The sequence below is a fragment of the Cajanus cajan genome, chromosome 9 (assembly GCF_000230855.2).
Source record: "Cajanus cajan strain Asha chromosome 9, NIPB_CcT2T_4, whole genome shotgun sequence".
In the NCBI taxonomy this organism is placed as follows: domain Eukaryota; kingdom Viridiplantae; phylum Streptophyta; class Magnoliopsida; order Fabales; family Fabaceae; genus Cajanus; species Cajanus cajan.
In genome coordinates, this window is record NC_138525.1 from 55,827,074 (window position 1) to 55,845,982 (window position 18,909).

Sequence of the window (18,909 nt, forward strand, 5' to 3'; positions counted from 1 at the left end):
AAAAAAGTATACGTGATTTGTCCATATTCATTGTGTCTGAAAAAGATCTTGTTTTTCTTTTTGACTAAAAAGAAAAACGTGTCTTTTCAACACAAAGAAATAAAGAAGTGATTAATGGAAAAGCTATGCCGACAAAAGAAACAAAAATTTACCATAAACAAAGTCTCCCCTTTCACACGGTACGTTTTTATTATTAAATTGTAATCTTTTTTTATTGATTTCATCGATGTTGTGATTAGTCTTTTATTATTTGTAAAACTTTAAGATTTAATTTTTTTTAATAAATTTTAGTTATTCTGATTTGAGGTCAAATTAACCTGTTAAGAAAAAATATATAAAATAAAATTTAAAAGTTCATTCTTTAAAGAATTTGGAGGGAAAAAATAAAATTTCTTTCTTTTTCTTCTTTTGAGTCCTCAGAGAACACTAACCTTCTCTAAATAAGGATGAGTAGTTAAGTAAGTTATAACTTGAATTATTGATAAATTAATTGGTTGATGTTGTATGGTGTTTGATCTCATTAAACTGTAGCTGTGGTGATGATTATGAGGTACAAGTCTTTATTTCTCATCTTTGTATAGTCTGTAATATGAACTGAAACTTGCGGATATATTTGAAACTTTTCAAAGATATTATTGTTTTGGAAACTTTATTCTTGATTACTTCCCTCTCATTCGAGCTAAGAAACTCTATACTTGATTTCAGAAGCATGGCTTTCCCAAATGGATTCAAAATTTCTCCTCTAGCTCCACCACTATCTACCGGATGAAATGTCAACAAAATGTTATTTTCTTATTGACACATTATAGTTAAATAAACTACATTCCCAATATTAAGATATATAATTCTATATGTTTCCTCTCATTCATAATTTCAGTTCTCATGAATATTGAAATCAAAAACCAAAATGCATTAGCTTATTATAGTTATTAACGAAAACTATACATGATAAATTCACGAGGGACCGGAATAATCGTGTGAATTTGACAATGTTGTATTAGTGTTTCTGTCAGAACTTGAAGTTAATAAGGGCCATGAGCTTTCAGAATCAATTATCTTCTGTTTTCCTCGAAATTGCTTACATAAAGTGTCATTCTTCTGATTCTGCATTTCATTATCTGATCCTTCAGGCAATCTTTCATCATTCTTGGGTATGTGACCATGGAATTTCTTGTAAAAGTTTTCATTCTCCTGCTTATGAATTTCTTTAATTGATCTTTCATCATACCTGCTATCATGACTTATAAATTAAATAAAAAACAAAATCACATACTATGTTGTTGCTAATGGTTGTAAAAGAGTATTATTGATTATCATGCAACAGTTTGTATTCATGATCGTTAAGCCAAAGAATTAAGTCAAAATTAAAGCTAATAATGCAACAAAAATTTAGGAGTTTCCCATGCATCTCATCAATTTGATGTATTATCTAGAATATTACATTATAATAGACTTAAATATATTTTTTATTTTTATAAAATGAATGAGTTTTGATTTTGATTTTTTTTAAAAATAATTCTTTATCTTTCACTCTTCTAAAATTTATAAACCTTATTTTTTGTCATTGTAAAATTAATAAATTTTAATTCTGTTCCCATAATATAACATCTAAATTCAATGAAATGCATATGTGAAAATCACTTGCATCTGAACCAAAACTAACTAAAATCAACAAGTACAACATACTTAATTATAATCTCAAAATTTCAACTTCTCTCCGTAAGAGTTATTTTCACAAATGTAAGAAAATGACACACTATATGTCCGTACTTCCTCAAAAGCACATGTCTCACAATAAGAAAAACAGTAGTATATATATAGATTGGTGAGGAAGAGAATGCATGGATAGAGAGATGGAAGATGATTATAATATATGATCTGTTGTAGCAATCTCTCCCATGTATCCTTTAACTTACATCATTTTCTGAAAGTCGTCTTTGGGGTAGATATAAATTTTACGGGCCATTACAACAAATTCCCTGATTTACATATAGAATTAACAAATTAAGTTAATGATAAGAGGAAAATGAAAGATGTATAATTAGATGTCCTTACTCCCATGGATCATCACCAACAAGCATTATATCTTCTTCATAATCAGTGTAGGCAAGAAGCCAATTCTTTTGTGGAGAAATCAATTGACCTCCAAATTCAAATAACTGATCCAATTTATGAATCAATTCATCGTAACCACGTAATTGTGTAAGGTTCACTGACCTAGCAATTGGCATCCCCTTCTTGTAAACCTAAAATAAAAGGCATTGGATTAAATTAAGTTGTTGCTGTAATATAGTTAAAATATGATATTAAAGGGACTTACTTTAATGCCACTTCTAGCATAACCAGTTTGAGATTTGGGCTGAGAAGTTGGAAACAAGTTTGGATGGTGATGAATGGGAAGAGTAAGAGCAGGTGTTGATTGCTCAGACTTTAATGCAGCGTTTGGTTGTGATACTGAAGGTCCTGATGCAATAGGGCTACTGTAAGTAGACATCGCTGTGTGCTGCGAAAGAATGCAAGAGTCAAGTTGTTTACAAATGCAAAGCTCTTTCACACAGGTGTTTGGTGGGACTTGGTGGCTTTTTATATACAACATATACATCTTCCTTCCAAACATTTTGTTCAAACCAAATAAAATTATTATTATTATATATATTGGATAGGTCCTAGGCTCCCATGTCAAGAGAGTTATTGATTCTCGACCACACATCCAAGATACAACCGCAACTACATGACAAGAATTTGGATGATGCTCATCTAAATCAAATGGAACATTCCCATAGGTTGAGTAGTACTAGACTTGTCAGACTATTTTTTCATGATCCAAGTTTAATAGAAAGTAATGTTAAACCGTTATACAACAATAAAATATCTTGAATGCCAGCTTATCCATTAATTAATGATAACATTTTCTATATATATATATATATATATATATATATATATATCACCTTTAAAAGATACGCTAATTCTAAAGATTATACCTATACATTTTAAGTGCTTATTAACTTTGACATTATAGTCATTTTTGCATGTACAATCACCATTTGCGAGTATGAGGATTGAGGACAAATAACAGAGAATTGAGGAGGCGATGATCGAAGAATTTTGAGGAATACCTTTTCTTAATAAGTACAATTATGATATTTAACACATTTTTCATGAGTTTGATCTAACTTAAAATCATTAGTTGAACTAAGACAACATATGTTCATGGTTCTCATTTCTAATATTTCTTTAAATTTAAGAAAATAAAATATGTTGATGCTTATTTTTCTACTCATATTTCATAATTTTTTGATTTTTTCACCTAATTTTTTGAATTGTATATTTTATCACTCAATTTTAAAAATTTGTACATTTTATCATCTAATAGTTGACTTAGTTAATCATTGACATAACACATCAATTGTTAATGTATTTAACTATTGACATGACAAAATATATTATGTTATCATCTTAATTATATTACATAGACGACAATCTAACCATTAATGTAACATGTTAATGGTTAACGTGTCACGACAACAATCATTGTATCACATTATCGATTAATTAATGACTTCATGTGATTAATTAATGGGATGACAACATATGTATAATTTTGAAAATAAAGTAACAAAATACACTATTTTATAAATTAGAAAACAAAATTTGTGAATTTATAAAGTTATAAAAACACAATTAAGTCGATATATTAAAAATAATAAATTATATTTTTAGTATCTCTATTTATTTTTAGGATTAAATTTAATCTCATTATTTTTAAAAAATTTAATTTGGTCATTTGATTTTCAAAAAAATGTTTAATGCTATCCTTCCATCTAAATTAACACTAACTATGTTGATGAAATTATATTAAAGAGCAATATTGAATAATTTTTAAAATGAGGAACAAATTGAACATTTTAAAAATAGTAGAACTAAATTAAACATTTTAAAAATAATAAGAAAAAATTAAATAAAATTTTATCTAACATTTTTTTTGTTTAGATAAATTTAATTTTTTTTTACTTATCTTATCAAGATCATGAATGAAAACTAATTAAATACCTAGAGTTAAAAAAGAGTACCACAAAATGAAGGAATTATCTAATAAAAAAATATTAAATAAGTAAAGAGCAATCAAATTTGTCTATATAAACAAATATTATATAATTTTTTTGATTTAATTTATCTATTAATAGAATGTTGAATTTGATCTCATTATCTTTAAATTATTTAATTTGATTTTCTAATTTTTAAATCCTGTTAAATGTTGTATTTTTTTTTATTAAATTTGATTAATGTCGTTAATATCAATTTGAAAAAAAATATTTAAAATAAAAATCAAATTAAACAATTTAAAAATGATAAAATCAAATTTAATCTTATAAATAAATAAATTTACCGTTAAACTAGTGCATTTTTGGTGTCTCTTTTGCATGGCTATAGTTTTTTTTTTCTTTGCTGCTTTTGTTTTCTTTACTCTTGAAAAAAGAAAGCCTAAACAATTTCCTGCCAAATCCTGGGTAGACCATTTGGTAAACGCTAATATATTCTAATTTTTATTCTAAATTTGGCTTTCTTTCTTTCTTATTTTTTTTTTAATTTTCGAGTAACTTTTCAACTTGCACTATTTTAATGTACACTTTTAGGAAAAGTTCACCCACTTGCTTCCATATCTAAAAAATTAAAAAAGTATATGTGATTTGTCCTTATTCATTGTGTCCGAAAGAATCTTGTTTTTCTTTTTCCTGTAAAAAAAACTTTTCTAATCACCCCTCTTGACCTCATGGTCTATCCTACAACATAGAGAGTTAACATGATACTGAGATTCGATTTTTTTTTTTTTATATTAAAATAATATTTAATTAATAAAAATTACGTTCAATGAATATAAATTAGTTTTTAATTGACATTATGTAAATCATACCAATGAGAAAGAAAAAAAAAACAACAAGATGATGAATTTTAAATCCCTCGTCTAAAATTAAAACATGTAATTCATAATTTTCACAGACTAAAACAGATAAATTAAACAAAAACTTTTTTTAAAAAAAGTTTAATTACGCTAAACATGTAGATCAATTAATTGATGCAAAATTATTTCAAACATAATTAATATTCTTAAGTTTAAATATTGTGGATGTAACTACATTAACTACTTGATTAAAGAGTTATGCTACTCATATATACTCATAGATGGCTCAAGTTTTCTTCCAAGAAACATACATGTAGTCTGATGAAAATTAAATAACAGTTAGTTGGAACCCACCGAGATAATAGAATTGGAATATTCATGAATGAGTTATGATGAAGGTATAAGATTATTTTTGTGTCACCTTGTGCTTGAGGCTTTGTGTCTGTATACAATATGAGATGTTTCTACATGATGTGCATGATATGATTTGTTTATGTTGAGCATGAAAAATTTATATGTGATAGGAGATGATTACACATAATGTAATATGAGATGATTATGTGTAATGTGATGAGATGTTGATGTTTGACTTGAGCACGTCTTAACAACGTTTGAAACATCGATGAATGATGAGATGTGAGATGGTGATAATGTGTGACATGAGAATGAAATAATGATGATGTGTATGCATGGAATTTACATTAAGATGATATGTTAAGCGAATACGATGAGTATGAGTTGAATCCATATGTAGAGTTTTGTATACAAAGCATGCATGATGAGAGTTTTTGTGCTATAATTGTTAATTTAGAGAGGTGTGTAAAGTAGACACTACTACAAAAGATTTATTTTACATCGTCAATTTTACACCGGTTTAGGTAGAACCGATGTAAAAATTGGATACGGTGGCATATTCGTAAATATAAGTTGAATGTAAAGCAAATTTACATCGGTTATGTACAAAACCGATGTAAATTTAAATATGCGTTGGCAATTTTGTAAATATTTACAAATATATCTACATCGGTTTTCAAAATAACCGACGTAGTATAGAACCCGTGAAAGCACAACCCTAGTCCCCTCCCTTTCCTTCTTCAACCAGCAACTTTAACTTCCTTGTTCCCTTCGTTACCCTGTAACTGCCTCGCACCCCTTTTCTCTTAAACCCCTTTTCCTTCCATCAAGCTTAAACCTTTCCAGTGAAGGGAGTCCCAAGGGGTCCTCGCGTGTTCCCTCGCCAACGACGACGCCATTTGAGGGTGGAAATGTGCCCTTCGTGGGCAAGACCCTCCAACTGGTGTCGGCCTACAAGAGCGAGCCCTACGGTGACTTTTGGACTCTTCCTGTGGTGACTTTTGGACTCTTCCTGCCCCGAGCCCTGGCTCAATGACCACGCCGATCCCTCCGCCGTCTTCTTCGTCGATGACAGCACCGATGGCAACATCGCCCACAACATGGTGATGCAGGGCACCAAGGAGGGCTTCGACAGGTTGAAGGTTAAAGGGATGGTGCTGCTTCACCCTTACTTTGGTGCCGACAAAAAAGACGAGCTTGTGGCGTTTCTCTACCCCGCTTACGATGGACCCAGCAACCCCGAGATTCACTCCCCTATGGATCCAAAGCTTTCCATTTTGGCCTGCCCCAGGGTTCTGATCTTCATCTCCGAGAAGGACTTTTTGAGGGAGAGAGGGTGCGACTACTACGAGGCCCTCAAGAAGAGCAACTGGAGTGGCAAGGTCGACATCGTGGAGTTCTCCGGAGAGGATCATGTTTTTCACTTGTTCGATCCCACTAACGAAAACTTTGTGTGTGTCTCAGGTTTTGGCCTCATTGCCCATTGGGTTTGAGTTTTCATGGTTTTTGCCTCATTCGCCTCAACTTCGATTCCCGGTCCCACCGGGTTCTCCTCTTGGAAGAAGCCAAAAAGGTTACCTTATTCTCATCTTTTTTTCACTTTCCTCTCCATCTCTTTATGTTTATGCTTTTCTAACTTGTATTTTCCTCCATTAATTTCCCTTCATTAGTGCTCTAACCTTTGATTTATTAATACTTCCTGGATGGATGTGTTCACCAGGTGCAGTGTGGTGGTTCGGTTTGGTGGAGGCAAGGGAAGGCTCTAATAGAATGCGTGATTTAAGCCTTGGTTTAAGCCTTTATTTCGGCTTTTTTGGTGGTTACCTGATTGTGTTTTGTTTTGATGTGTTATTATAGGCTGTGCTGCACCTGGTTTGGTCCTAGCTAACCTGAATATAGATCTACATCGGTTATAATAAGAACCGATGTAGATTTATGACTATTCTACATCGGTTTTAAAACCGATGTAAAATTGTATACATTTATTACGTCACTCTCTTCTACATCGATTTTAGAACGATGTAGATGATGTTAAAGAACCGATGTAGATAGCGTGTCTTGTAGTAGTGAGAGTGTGATGAGGAATATATGTGAATGGATTGATGTTACGACATGTGTAAGGGATGAGATGATTGGTTGGAAATTTATATGGTATGAAATTATATGTGTAACGATTGAGTATGAGATATGAATAAAGAGTAAGAGATATGTATAACAATGACATATGATATGTGTATTATGAATATGAGACGTGCCATGAGTATGAGATGTGTCACAAACATGAGTATTTGCCCTCGAGCCATGAGTATTTGCCTCCAAACCATGAGTAATTGTTTTCGAGCGACAAGGATACGTCTTTGAGCCATGAATAGAGTTTTTGGGATCTTGAGTTACGAAGTAGTTATGTTCATATATAGTTTTAGAGGTGGAATTCAATAGGTTGAGAATGTAGAGTATAAGTGTGTTAATGTAAGTGGATTGATGTTAAAGTTGTGAGATTATTATTGTTTGAAGCATAACTTTTATATGGCTTATGGAATATTACTTTATCTTATATATTTGTGTATAAATATATTAGAATGAGATGTTTCTCACTCCTTTTTTCTCGTTGTCCTATTTTTGAGCGTTTTGTAGGTGATGATCATCATAATAATGATGTGAAAGAAGAGGAGCCTTGTGAGATGTCACATTGTGCTATGATAATGTAACACCAAGGGACTTAGATTAAGAATTCTATTATTCTAATTAAGTTTTAGAGTTAATGTTAAGCACTTTCGTTTATTTTATGTCGTGAAGGACTGCAGTGTATTTATTTGATTTTAATAGCAACTTGTGGATTCTTTTCAGATCATTTTAGAATTATTATGATTAATTAAACTTGAATTCTTGATATTACTATGCAAAATAGGGAGTACTACACACATTCATTATTACAATCTTACTTTACTTTTAAAATATATATTAGTAGAAAAAAGACACTTCACACCTATGTTAAAAGAAGAAGAGAATAGTAGATAATTTTGATAGAATAAATAGTTATATTAAAGACTGTGAAAGTAAATAAAAAATGTATAAAGATAAAAATATCTTAAAAATATGTATCACCTTTGTATATTGTTATTATAAGTAATTATAAAGTTGAGAAAAAAAAATAGTTAACGAGAAAAAAAAATTAACATTGAAAACCTAAACAATTTCCTAGTAAATCACACTATGGTCTACCATAGGTCATTCATAAACGCTAATCGCAATATTATATTCATAATATATACTAATTTTTATTTTATTAAAGTTGACTTTCTTTTCCTTTAACTTTCACCAACCGGCACTATTTTAATGTAAATCTTTTAGGTAGTGGGATAGAACAAAATGAAACATAATAGAGCGAAATGAAACATAATAATAATGTATTTATATTGCATTTGGTAACAATAGAATAGAACGAAATTATGTGTTCTATTTTGCGTTTGGTGTTTGTTGAACACAACAAAACATTATGTTTAATTACATACATATTTCTATCATGTTTAGTATTTGATTGAGTATAAAAAAATTAAATAGAGCAAAATAGAACATTTTTTCATATTTACTATTTTATGACTATTATTATATAATATTCTTATAAAATATTAATATTAATATTTTATAAAATATTCTATAATTATTTTCTAAATATGTAAATATAAAATATTTGATAAAATATAATTAATTTAAATATATTTTTATTATTATATAAAAATGTTTCAAACTCATTAATCAATATAAGTGCTGCCCAGACATTACAAGAATGTTAATATACATCCTCCAATAATAAAAAAGCCAAAACATGAAAATGTTTCATCCAATGCCTATATTGAAAAACCAAAATAAAAGTAAACAACAAATTTAATAATCACACAAACCAAATTTACTAAAAAAATACCAAATTAATTACTTGTTAATATATATATATATATATATATATATATATATATATATATATATATATATAACAACCTTGATTTAATTTGAATGGATCCATCATACTTTATAAATATTATAATTTTCTTTTTTTCTTTCCTTCTTATTTATCATAAAATGAGAATCTCACATATAACAACAATCACAAAAATTATCTCATAAGTTGAGAACAGAACCGTCATGGAAACATCAGCAATAAACAGTAGCATCTTTGTTTTATTTAAACGTTTCTGTTTTCAAATTTATGCAAATAAATTATATAATGCTTTGTCACTTTCCTATTAACTAAAAATGTACAAAATAAATGTTTATTCTATATAATCAAAACTAAAAACTTGGGATAATTTACGGCTTGCACATGAGTTGGTGCTTCATATATTGGAAATTTGGAAATTCATTAAATGAAGTCCAGAGAAACTAACAAAGTCAACGGGGCTTAGGGCCAGCCCAAGTATAAGGCAGCTCAAATATTAATTTTAGGCCTTTAAAATATTTTTTTTTACTTATAAAACTAAATGAATCAGTTGTATCAATATTAACTTTGATTTGTTAGTCGTTGTCTAAACTTAGCATTATAAAGACTGAGGTGAGGTTTGATCCTAGTATTATAATTTTTTGTTAAAAGTTCTTTTTTTATGGGTGACTATTGATTTTTTTGTCATTCTCTCTCATCTTTAAACCAGGTCCAACTTCAAAACTTACTTTAGGCCTCAAAATATGTTGGGTCGACCTTGATGGGGCTCCTCTGTCTATACCAAAAGAAAAACAAATGGCTTAAAGTTCCTAACATCATAGAACAAGATCAAGTATAAGTTCCCACTCAAATATGTCACTACAAAAAAAGTGACAAAGATCATGTCTAAGTTTCCACCCAAATATGTTACTACAAAAAAATTGTCATGTCACTATTGTTGAGTGTCTTTTAGGCTTGTTTCGCACTCAACTTTTGATACTCTTTTTTGGGTAATTGTAGATAATATATATGTTATTTCACCCCTTTAATTTAAAGAATTAAGTTATACTATAAGAGTAGAGGAGTAGTAGCAATCTTAAGGAATTTCCTCATTTTTGCAGGATTTTTGGCAAGGCAGAGATCCACATCCATAGTTGTGGATCTGGAGCTCGAGCTGTTGAAGTCTGGGAAGGATATAGAGGTCCAGAAAGTTGGAGCTATAGCTGTGGATCTGCAGCTATAGCTGTGGAAATCTGAAATGCACTTTGAAGCTCCAGAGAGTTGAAGCTAAAGCTGTGGACTCACAGCTAAAGCCATGGAAGCACCCAGGGCCCAGCAAAAACTACAGAGACCCACAACCATAGCTGTGGCTTCACCGCTTGAGCGTTGGAGGTTCCTTAAGCTTGAAGGAGTTGTCACAGCTATAGCTGTGAAACCATAGCTGCAGCCTTGAAGGTTTCTTCACCCTGAAGGACTCTCCACAACCATAGCCGTGGATCTATAGCTGCAGCTGTGGGAGTAAAAGTTACTTTTTGGCCCTGTTTTGAAGCTCATATAAAAGGGGAAAAAGAGAAGAAACAGGAGATGACGAAAAAATAGAGAGAAAAACACATTGAGAAGCACGTGAAGGGAGAAACGGAGCAAGAACGAAGACTTGGGCAGCTGGGTCATTTGGGAACGAAGTCCAACCCCTTGTTCTCATCTTCTACTTTGTAATCTCTTCTTTTACTTATTAGATCTTGTAATGGCCATGTGTGGCTAAACTCATTAGGATTGGTTGGATGTAACTACTAAATCTTCTTCTTCTTAAATATATGCATTTTGATCTCATTATTTGTGCTTGATTCTTCTCTTAATGCTTATATCAGCTTGATCACCCGTTGTATGAATATTTGGTTTTTTGAATCCAGTTGGAAAACGTTTTCGAAAACCCAAACTGAATCTTGCACCTAATCACTTCTTGTTTTAGGAATAGACTTGATTTGGTTAGTCACATTGTTCAAGTCATTGTTCTTAATGCGAAGTGTTAAACTTAAACCATGGAGGAATCATGTTTTGAGCTTAATGACTTTAGGATTCAACCTTGAGGAATCTTGCTGGATTACTTAATGAACGTGGAAATAATGAAATTAGAATCGCATTTATTTTAAGAAGATCTACGAGTTAGCAAGTACTTTTGAACCAATCCTTGTTTCTTAACCATTGTCTTTACTACTTTTAGTTTATTGTGTGGTTCTACCCTATCTTCACTCATTTACAATCATAACAACATTCTCATTTAAATCATTAGAGCAAGCATTACTAAACACTCAAATCCTTGAAGACGATATTTGAATACTACTTCGAAACTTGGTTCACTTGCCAAGTGTTGAGATTGCGAAAACCATCATCAAGTTTCTGGCGCCGTTGTCGGGGATTTGGTGCTATTTAGTAATTCTTAATCTTGTAATTTTTTAATTGTGTAAATAATTCATTGTGTGAATATTTATAATATATAGAGATATTTGTCTTGTTGTGTTTTGTGGACTCACCTTGCTGTGCAGACTTCTTGAAGTTGCATGTGAGGAAAAACTCCAGCCGAAGATTTGCATTTTGATCCTGAAATTGAGAGAACGGCAAGGAGGAACAACAGTAGAACAAGAAGGCTTAGACAGTTAGAGAGACTCCAAAAACAATAGCAAGACCTTCCAAGTTCTTCTACTTCATCAAATCAACCATTCCTTGAAGCAGAGATGACTGAAGATGGAACAGGAACTCATAATGGTGGACATGGACCAGCTAGGCCTCTTAGAAGGACCCTAGGTGATTATGCACAACAACATGGTCCTAGGCATTTCTCTAGCATTGCAGCTCCAAATACTTCTAGAGCCATGGAGATGAAGCCTGCCTTCCTTACTTTGGTTAGCTCACAACAATTTGCTGGTCTTGATCATGAGGACCCATACTCACACCTTTCAAATTTCTTTGAGTTATGTGGAACAATGGGAATTCCTGAAGGTGATGAGGAAGCTGTATACTCGAGGTTGTTTCCATTTTCTCTAACAGGAAAAGCTAAAGTTTGGTTACAATCTCACCCGAATCAAAGTTTGACAAGCTGGGGTGATGTGGAAAACAAGTTTGTGAATAGATTTTATCCTTCATCCAAGTATATTAAGGCCAAATCAGAAATCACTACTTTCAGGCAAGGTGCAGATGAACCATTTTGTGAAGCCTGGGAAAGATTTAAGTCATTGCTCAGAAAATGTCCTAACCACGGGTTTGAGGATATAGCTCAACTCAATTTCTTTGTTAATGGAATCAAGCCTGAGGTGAAGATGTTATTAGATGCCGCAGCTGGTGGCACCATGATGACTGTAAGCCCAGAAGAAGCTACTCAAATTATAGAATCTTTGGCATCTTCTGATCACCAAGCAGAACATGGAAGACATCAATCTCATAAAAGAGGAGTTCTTGATCTCAGTACTAATGATGCAATCCTTGCTCAGAACAAGCTGTTATCTCAACAGATTGAAGCACTGACTAACACTACTAGAAAAATTAAAATTAGAGAGGGAAAAAATCTGTCACTAAACTTCAAAAAATCCGTCACAAATCAGTTAGTGACGGAATTTGTGACGGAAATGATTCCGTCACAAAATTTGGCGTCACAAAATATTTAGTGACGGATTATTTTCTCCGTCACAATTAGTGACGGAATTAAGGCGTCACAAACAATATAATTTCCGTCACTAATTTGTAACAATAAATGTTTAGAAATTAATAAAAATCCGTCGCAATTTGTGAGGGATTAAATCCCTCGCAATTTGTGAGGGATTAAATCCGTCACAAACTGTGATGACTCTACTTAAGTAGAATCCGTCACAATTTGCGAGGGATTAAATCCGTCACAAACTGTGATGACTTTAATTAAGTAGAATCCGTCACAATTTGCGAGGGATTAAATCCCTCGCAATTTGTGAGGGATTAAATCCGTCACAAACTGGGATGAATCCCTCACTAACTGTTGATGCCTAAATCTGAGGAAACCATTGTTTTTAAGAGTCTGGTAATCGATTACTTATACATGTAATCGATTACCAGACATCATATGTTCGAAATTTACTTATTAAAAGGTTCTCTGGTAATCGATTACCTATTTCTTGTAATCGATTACCAGAGCCTATTATTGAAACAATTTCAATCAAAACAAAAATATCAAGTCTTTTTTATGAAAATGCATGATATCATTTAAAATGAAGATAAAAGAACAATACAGACATCAAGAGGAGTTCCCAAGATTAATGATGTGCTTAATCGGCAAGACAACACATGAAAAATAATGAATGACCTCTATCAGTGTAACTATGACAATAAAGCTTCATTGGAGTATATCCATAGCCATGATACTTTTCATCATTTAGAGATCAAAATCCACAAGGCACACATTTAGGCAAAGAAACCCCTTCAAACAATACACATGAAGCAACCTAATTTTACTAAGCTAGATTGCTTATATAGTGATGACCTTATACCTATCTACCAAACATACAATTAATAGAGGCAACATGTTCCAAATCAAATCATACAAAAATTCAAATATAGTCTCAGAGATAACAGACCTTAGATGGACCCTCCAGAACCTTGACAATATCATTAACCAATATAGTCTTCCTCATCGTCGTTGTTGTCTTTCTACTCTTCACAACCTCATTAAATATAAGGATAAGAATATGAATTAGATTCCAAGAAGCATTTAATGACTAGTGATTTTCTCATGTGTTTGTAATGGATATATTTTGTTAGAAAACAATCTCAAACTAAAAAAAATAAAGAATGGACAATTTGTTAGAAAACAGAGAGGTACTATCAATTTTAACATTCAATCAATGAAATGATATACAACGATGCAAATTACTTTTGTTACAACTTAAAACATGCAGAAGTGTCTAACTGATTAAAATAATCTATAAAGAATAAACCTGCTCTTTATCGGCAAGTAGAATATCAGTTGTAACATGGGGGACTCCAAAAATTCCAAAAGCTTTGCCGACAGCTCCTCCTGAAACCATATCCATTTAATTATTTAATTTCCAAAAGTACTAAACTCTCTTCTCAAATGAAATCAGTATATATTATTATGACAAGACTTGCCTTCTTCACATTGGTCTTGTTTATTTGAATATTAAGAACATCACAGAAGTCCAACAACTTTTCTTTGACAAATTTGTCAATCCTCTCCTTTACCTTGGTTCTCTGTTTGTCCTGCCAAGAATGATAAATTCATGAAAACATTATCTTCATGTTTTCAGGTCAGATCTACCAGAATTCAATGTCTGTGATAAAATGTTTTTTCTTGATTCATTATTATATATCTTGTTGGTGATTAAAAAGACAAAAGAATCATAGTCGAAAATCAAGAATACCTTAGGCAGGAGTTTGTCATGTTCATGCACTTGACAGTCTTCTCCTCCTCCATCTTCTTGGTCATTATCTTCCATAACCTCATCCCACAACTGCTTCATCTCCTTCAAACGATCTTTCATCCTTCTCAGCCTCTGCACACACACACACCCATCAAAAAAGAAACAAAACCCACGATTCCAAATCCAAGAAAGATCAAAACTTTTTCAAGAACCGTCCATACCAGGGAGTCGGGTGCAGTATTTTCTTCGCAGTTGATACAAGGCAGAGGCAAGGGAGAGAGGTCGGACAAGCTCCTCCGGAAGGTGGGCAAGAGGGGCGGGAGGGCAGAGGGTCTGGGCGGGCAGCAGGGGTCAGAGACGCAGCGGCAGAGGACGGGGAGGAACGGCCCTTGGTGAGAAGGGAGTGGAGGTTGAGGGGGACGTGGATCGTGGAGAAGCCGTGGAGGGAGAGGTCCTCTTGGTCGCAGAAGAGCTTCTTGGCGCTGGGCTGGGCGGAGGAAGAGGGGGAGCGGCGCTGGATGGGGGCGATGGCGGAACAGGGCACTTGATCGTGCTCAGATTTAGCGGCCTCCGCGGAAGCATCCGTCTCCGGAATCTTGGAGGCCGATGGCGATTTGGCTTTGTGGAGCGGAAAAGGGATATGTGTAGGGTTAGGAGGTGAAAGAGGGAGGCGCGGGTAGAAGAGGGCTCCCTTCTGCCCTCTTTTAGGGTTTTTGAAATTACCCTTTTGCCCTTCTAGAAGGCTTGGGTCAAATTGGGCCCAAACTGATTTGAACATTGCAAAACAAGGCCCAAAACGTTTCCAGATTCCGTGGGTCATTTTCGGGCTCCATTTTGACCATCTTAGACTTCGAATTAGGAGATGCACATTAGTGAGACATTTGTAGCTTTTTCCAACGCCACCAAGATTGCTCAATTCGGAGTCATGTAGCTCCAGATATGGCCAAAAAACCGAGAGAAGGTCAAACTGTCCAGAAACAGAAATTTGATTAGTTTTGCAATTAGGCCCATAATTCAAATGACAATTAGCAAACATGATAAAACCACGAAATTAACCCTAAATGTGAGAAGTAATCAATGCCTTAATGATATGAATTGAAGCACTAAATTACGGCTCTTCAATCAGTTTATAAAAAAAAGGACTACAAATTTTAGTTCCTAGCCAATCAAACCATAATAAATATTCTGATACTAGATTTTAAAAATATATTTTAATTAAAAATATATTTTTGGTGAATATGATGGTTAAAAGTATTTTTTATAAATAATTATATCAAAAATAAATTTTAAAATCTTATAATGGTGTTTTTTTAATGATGTTAACTTAAATATTCCCAAGATTTTAGAATAAATTAAAATGAAAAGATAATAAAATATGTTAATCTGTGTTGGGATTTTATTTCAACACGAAACTTTAAAATAAATGTGTGAATAAAAAAAACTCTGTCAAACGGTCATATATTCTGTTTGATAGAGAAAAAAGTAAGGAAGCGCATTGTGATGTATTAAAAACTGATCAAAAAGAACCAGCGGGTGGTTTGCCCAATTAGTTAAGGGGAAGACTTAAGATTTTCTCTACGTAAGTATTTGTATGGATTCGAGCTCTACTATCAGTAATTTTAGCCTTTTTAAACAAAGTAGGTGTAATTGTAATAAAAAGAAGGTGTATATATCATAAGTTAAATACTATGAACATCTATGAGTAAATTAAAATCAAAGGATAATAATTTTTTTAATTACTAAAAAATATTTCATTTTATAATTATTTCACAAATTCTTACTAATTTTTGTATAAGTCAATTGCTTTTAAATAATGAAACTAACACGATTATATCCATTGAATCGAATGATTAAGCCTAACTTTTAAAATATCAATTGAAATAAAACAAGATTCATGAAAATAATTTCAAAATATATTAGGTAAATAATTTTTATATATAATAAAATTAAATACAAGGATTAAAATAATCAATGGAGTTAATGTAATATTCATTTATAAATCCAATATTAAATCAAAAGATAATAAAAATTATAACTAAAATATTTATAAATTTTCTAATATTAAATTTAGTATATATTAAAATTAGTTAAATAAATATTTGTATTTAAGAAATTGTTAAAGATTTTAGATATTTATTTTAAAGTTTTTATTTTATTAAATTAATTAAAAATTAATTAAATTTTATCACTTTTTAATAAAGTGAGTGAATGATAATGAATTAACTAAAATTCAAAAATATATTTTAATTAAAAATAATTTTTTGGTTAATACGGTAACTAAAATGTATTATAATAAATAATAAAACTAAAAAAAATAAATTTTATAATGGTTATTTTTTTAATGATGCTAAATTAAATATTTTAATTATTTTACAATAAATTAAATAAAAAAATAATAAAATATGTTAATTGATATTTTAAATAAAATATATTAAAATATCATAACCAAAAGAAATCAAGTATTATATTGAAAGATGAATAATTGATTTAGAATGTATATACCTAATTTTATTTAAATTATATATTGAATTTAATTTTTACGTATGAATTTTTTATTACCGAAACAATTAAATTCTTTGTTTAAATATATTTATATTATAAACAATATAAATTGTTAAGATAATTCTATAAGATATAGTTTAGATATACTAGTTTATACTCTCTTAATTTATTGTTTAGTTTCCTTAGTCAGTTTTATCTAAATTCCTAAACTTTAGGGATTGATTATGTTTTATGTCTATTTATTTTATTGTATCCATCAATTCAATAACATGAAAATCATTCAGATTCAAGTACTAAGGAAACTAAACTAGAAATTAGGAGAGGATAAACTAGTATATCTAAACTATATCTTATAGAATTATCTTAACATAAATATATAACAAAAAACACAATATTTTTTTTAAAATAATGTAATTTACTCTACTCACATACAAAAATTAATAAACGTACAAAGTAATCAAATATAAAGATAATAAAATAATTTAATTATTTTACAATAAATTAAATATAAAGATAATAAAATAATTATTATTATAATTACTAGCAAGAAAAAGGCACTTCGTGTCTGCATTGTATTAAAAAAATTAAAAGAAAAAAAATAAAAAATTACTCATAAAAAAGTAGTTATTAAAAAATAAATAAAGGATAAAATAATTCATGTAAAAATAAAAAGTAAAAGTAATTATTGTAAAAATGATTTATTAGTTTCAAATTATTAAATTTGATTAAAAATTTTTTTTCTAACTTTTTAACATAAAAGGGTATAATGGTCCAAAAAAAATGGAGACCAAAGTAGTTACTGAAAATTATATTCCCTTTATATATTAGTATAGATATTAAATTTACAATAATATATTGAAATTATATATACTTTTATTTATCTTTTAAATATTAAACTTGTTGATTTATATAATAAAGTGAAATTTATAAGTCTAAAATTTTGTATACTTTTATTTATCTTTTAATCAATATTAAACTTGTTCCAGACATGGCTGTTGTACCTTAAAATGTGATTCCAGAACGGGCCGTTCTGGATATACATGCTTCTTTTGTTATTTTTCTTATATTTAAATATAAATGTATAATTTTAATATCTCTATGGTTCCTATGAGAAACCTAAGGGAATGCATTTGTAATTGTAAGAGACAATTATATGAGTCAGATGTTTATTGTATGGATTAAAGTGCTCTGTGGGTTCTTAAGAGAACCATGAGAGAAACAAACAAACTATACAAGTTTATATTTTGCTTTTTGATTGTTCTGTTGTATTCCTTGTTGCATGAGATGTATGAATATCTATTTAATTTCAAAAATAGATGAGTTTTGATTTGAATTAAACATGTTTGATCTCTTATTTCATTTCAACTTTTGAAATATATATATATATATATATATATTATTTATTTTATATTTTTCAATAAATAACTAAATTAATACTTTTGAAATATATAAAATTAAAAATTATGAAATTAGAAAGATATTTTTTAATAAATAAATAAATTAGTTAATTATTATTTATTTTATATTTGTGGACATTATCTTCTTATAGTTATTTTAATGACTTTTATAGAATGTTTTAAAGGTTTTTAATAATTATTAGTATTTTAATAATGAATATTTATGAAAATTAATTTTTGTAATATTTTGATTTTTAAGTAGCCCAAAACGGGTCGTTCTCAAACTTGGGCTTCTACGCTCTTAAGTAAAAACAGTTGCGCCCTGACTATCAGCTGCTTTTGGTTTAGTGGCCTACCATGGTCATGTAATCGATTACCAGTGCGTGTTTGCTTGTTCTGATATATGTAATCGATTACAGAGTAGTGTAATCGATTACC

At 30.5% G+C, this 18,909-nt stretch overlaps 2 protein-coding genes and 1 non-coding gene across 6 annotated transcripts; all 3 read right to left on the reverse strand.

Annotated features, from left to right (window-relative positions):
• Window positions 1-889: 889 nt before the first annotated feature.
• Window positions 890-2,621, reverse strand: LOC109795197 (uncharacterized). 4 transcript variants are annotated; one of them, XM_083063889.1, is made up of 4 exons: window positions 2,321-2,621; window positions 2,056-2,246; window positions 1,917-1,979; window positions 890-1,240 (listed from the first exon to the last, which is right to left on the reverse strand). In XM_083063889.1, the coding sequence occupies exons 1-4, from the start codon at window positions 2,615-2,617 to the stop codon at window positions 955-957; spliced, it is 837 nt and encodes a 278-aa protein (XP_082920015.1). In that variant the 5' UTR covers window positions 2,618-2,621; the 3' UTR covers window positions 890-954. The 4 variants fall into 4 exon arrangements, with proteins under 4 accessions (XP_082920015.1, XP_020210222.2, XP_082920016.1 ...); XM_020354633.2 differs by having other exon boundaries at window positions 890-1,228; window positions 2,321-2,620; XM_083063890.1 differs by lacking the exon at window positions 1,917-1,979 and having other exon boundaries at window positions 2,321-2,620.
• A 9,702-nt stretch (window positions 2,622-12,323) lies between these two features.
• Window positions 12,324-12,429, reverse strand: LOC145952230 (small nucleolar RNA R71). The gene has a single exon (XR_014429909.1). It is a non-coding gene; the product is annotated as a small nucleolar RNA R71 (small nucleolar RNA).
• Window positions 12,430-13,420: 991 nt separating this feature from the next.
• LOC145952194 (uncharacterized) lies at window positions 13,421-15,392 on the reverse strand. Its single transcript, XM_083064418.1, has 5 exons — window positions 15,296-15,392; window positions 14,794-15,086; window positions 14,573-14,704; window positions 14,301-14,411; window positions 13,421-14,208 (listed from the first exon to the last, which is right to left on the reverse strand). Exons 1-5 carry the CDS (start codon window positions 15,390-15,392, stop codon window positions 14,104-14,106), a joined length of 738 nt encoding a protein of 245 aa, XP_082920544.1. The 3' UTR covers window positions 13,421-14,103.
• Between the last annotated feature and the right edge of the window lie 3,517 nt (window positions 15,393-18,909).

What these genes read in the sequence shown, in the direction of transcription:
- LOC145952194 (XM_083064418.1), bottom strand. Translation starts at nt 15,392, where the DNA reads ATGACCCACGGAATCTGGAAACGTTTTGGGCCTTGTTTTGCAATGTTC. An exon ending in ATACTGCACCCGACTCCCTG is followed by an intron (nt 14,705 to 14,793) that starts GTATGGACGGTT and finishes GTGTGTGTGCAG; the next exon opens with AGGCTGAGAAGGATGAAAGA. An exon ending in ATGACAAACTCCTGCCTAAG is followed by an intron (nt 14,412 to 14,572) that starts GTATTCTTGATT and finishes CATTCTTGGCAG; the next exon opens with GACAAACAGAGAACCAAGGT.
- LOC109795197 (XM_083063889.1), bottom strand. Translation starts at nt 2,617, where the DNA reads ATGTTTGGAAGGAAGATGTATATGTTGTATATAAAAAGCCACCAAGTC. An exon ending in ATGCTAGAAGTGGCATTAAA is followed by an intron (nt 2,247 to 2,320) that starts GTAAGTCCCTTT and finishes CTTTTATTTTAG; the next exon opens with GTTTACAAGAAGGGGATGCC. An exon ending in GTTGGTGATGATCCATGGGA is followed by an intron (nt 1,980 to 2,055) that starts GTAAGGACATCT and finishes TATGTAAATCAG; the next exon opens with GGAATTTGTTGTAATGGCCC.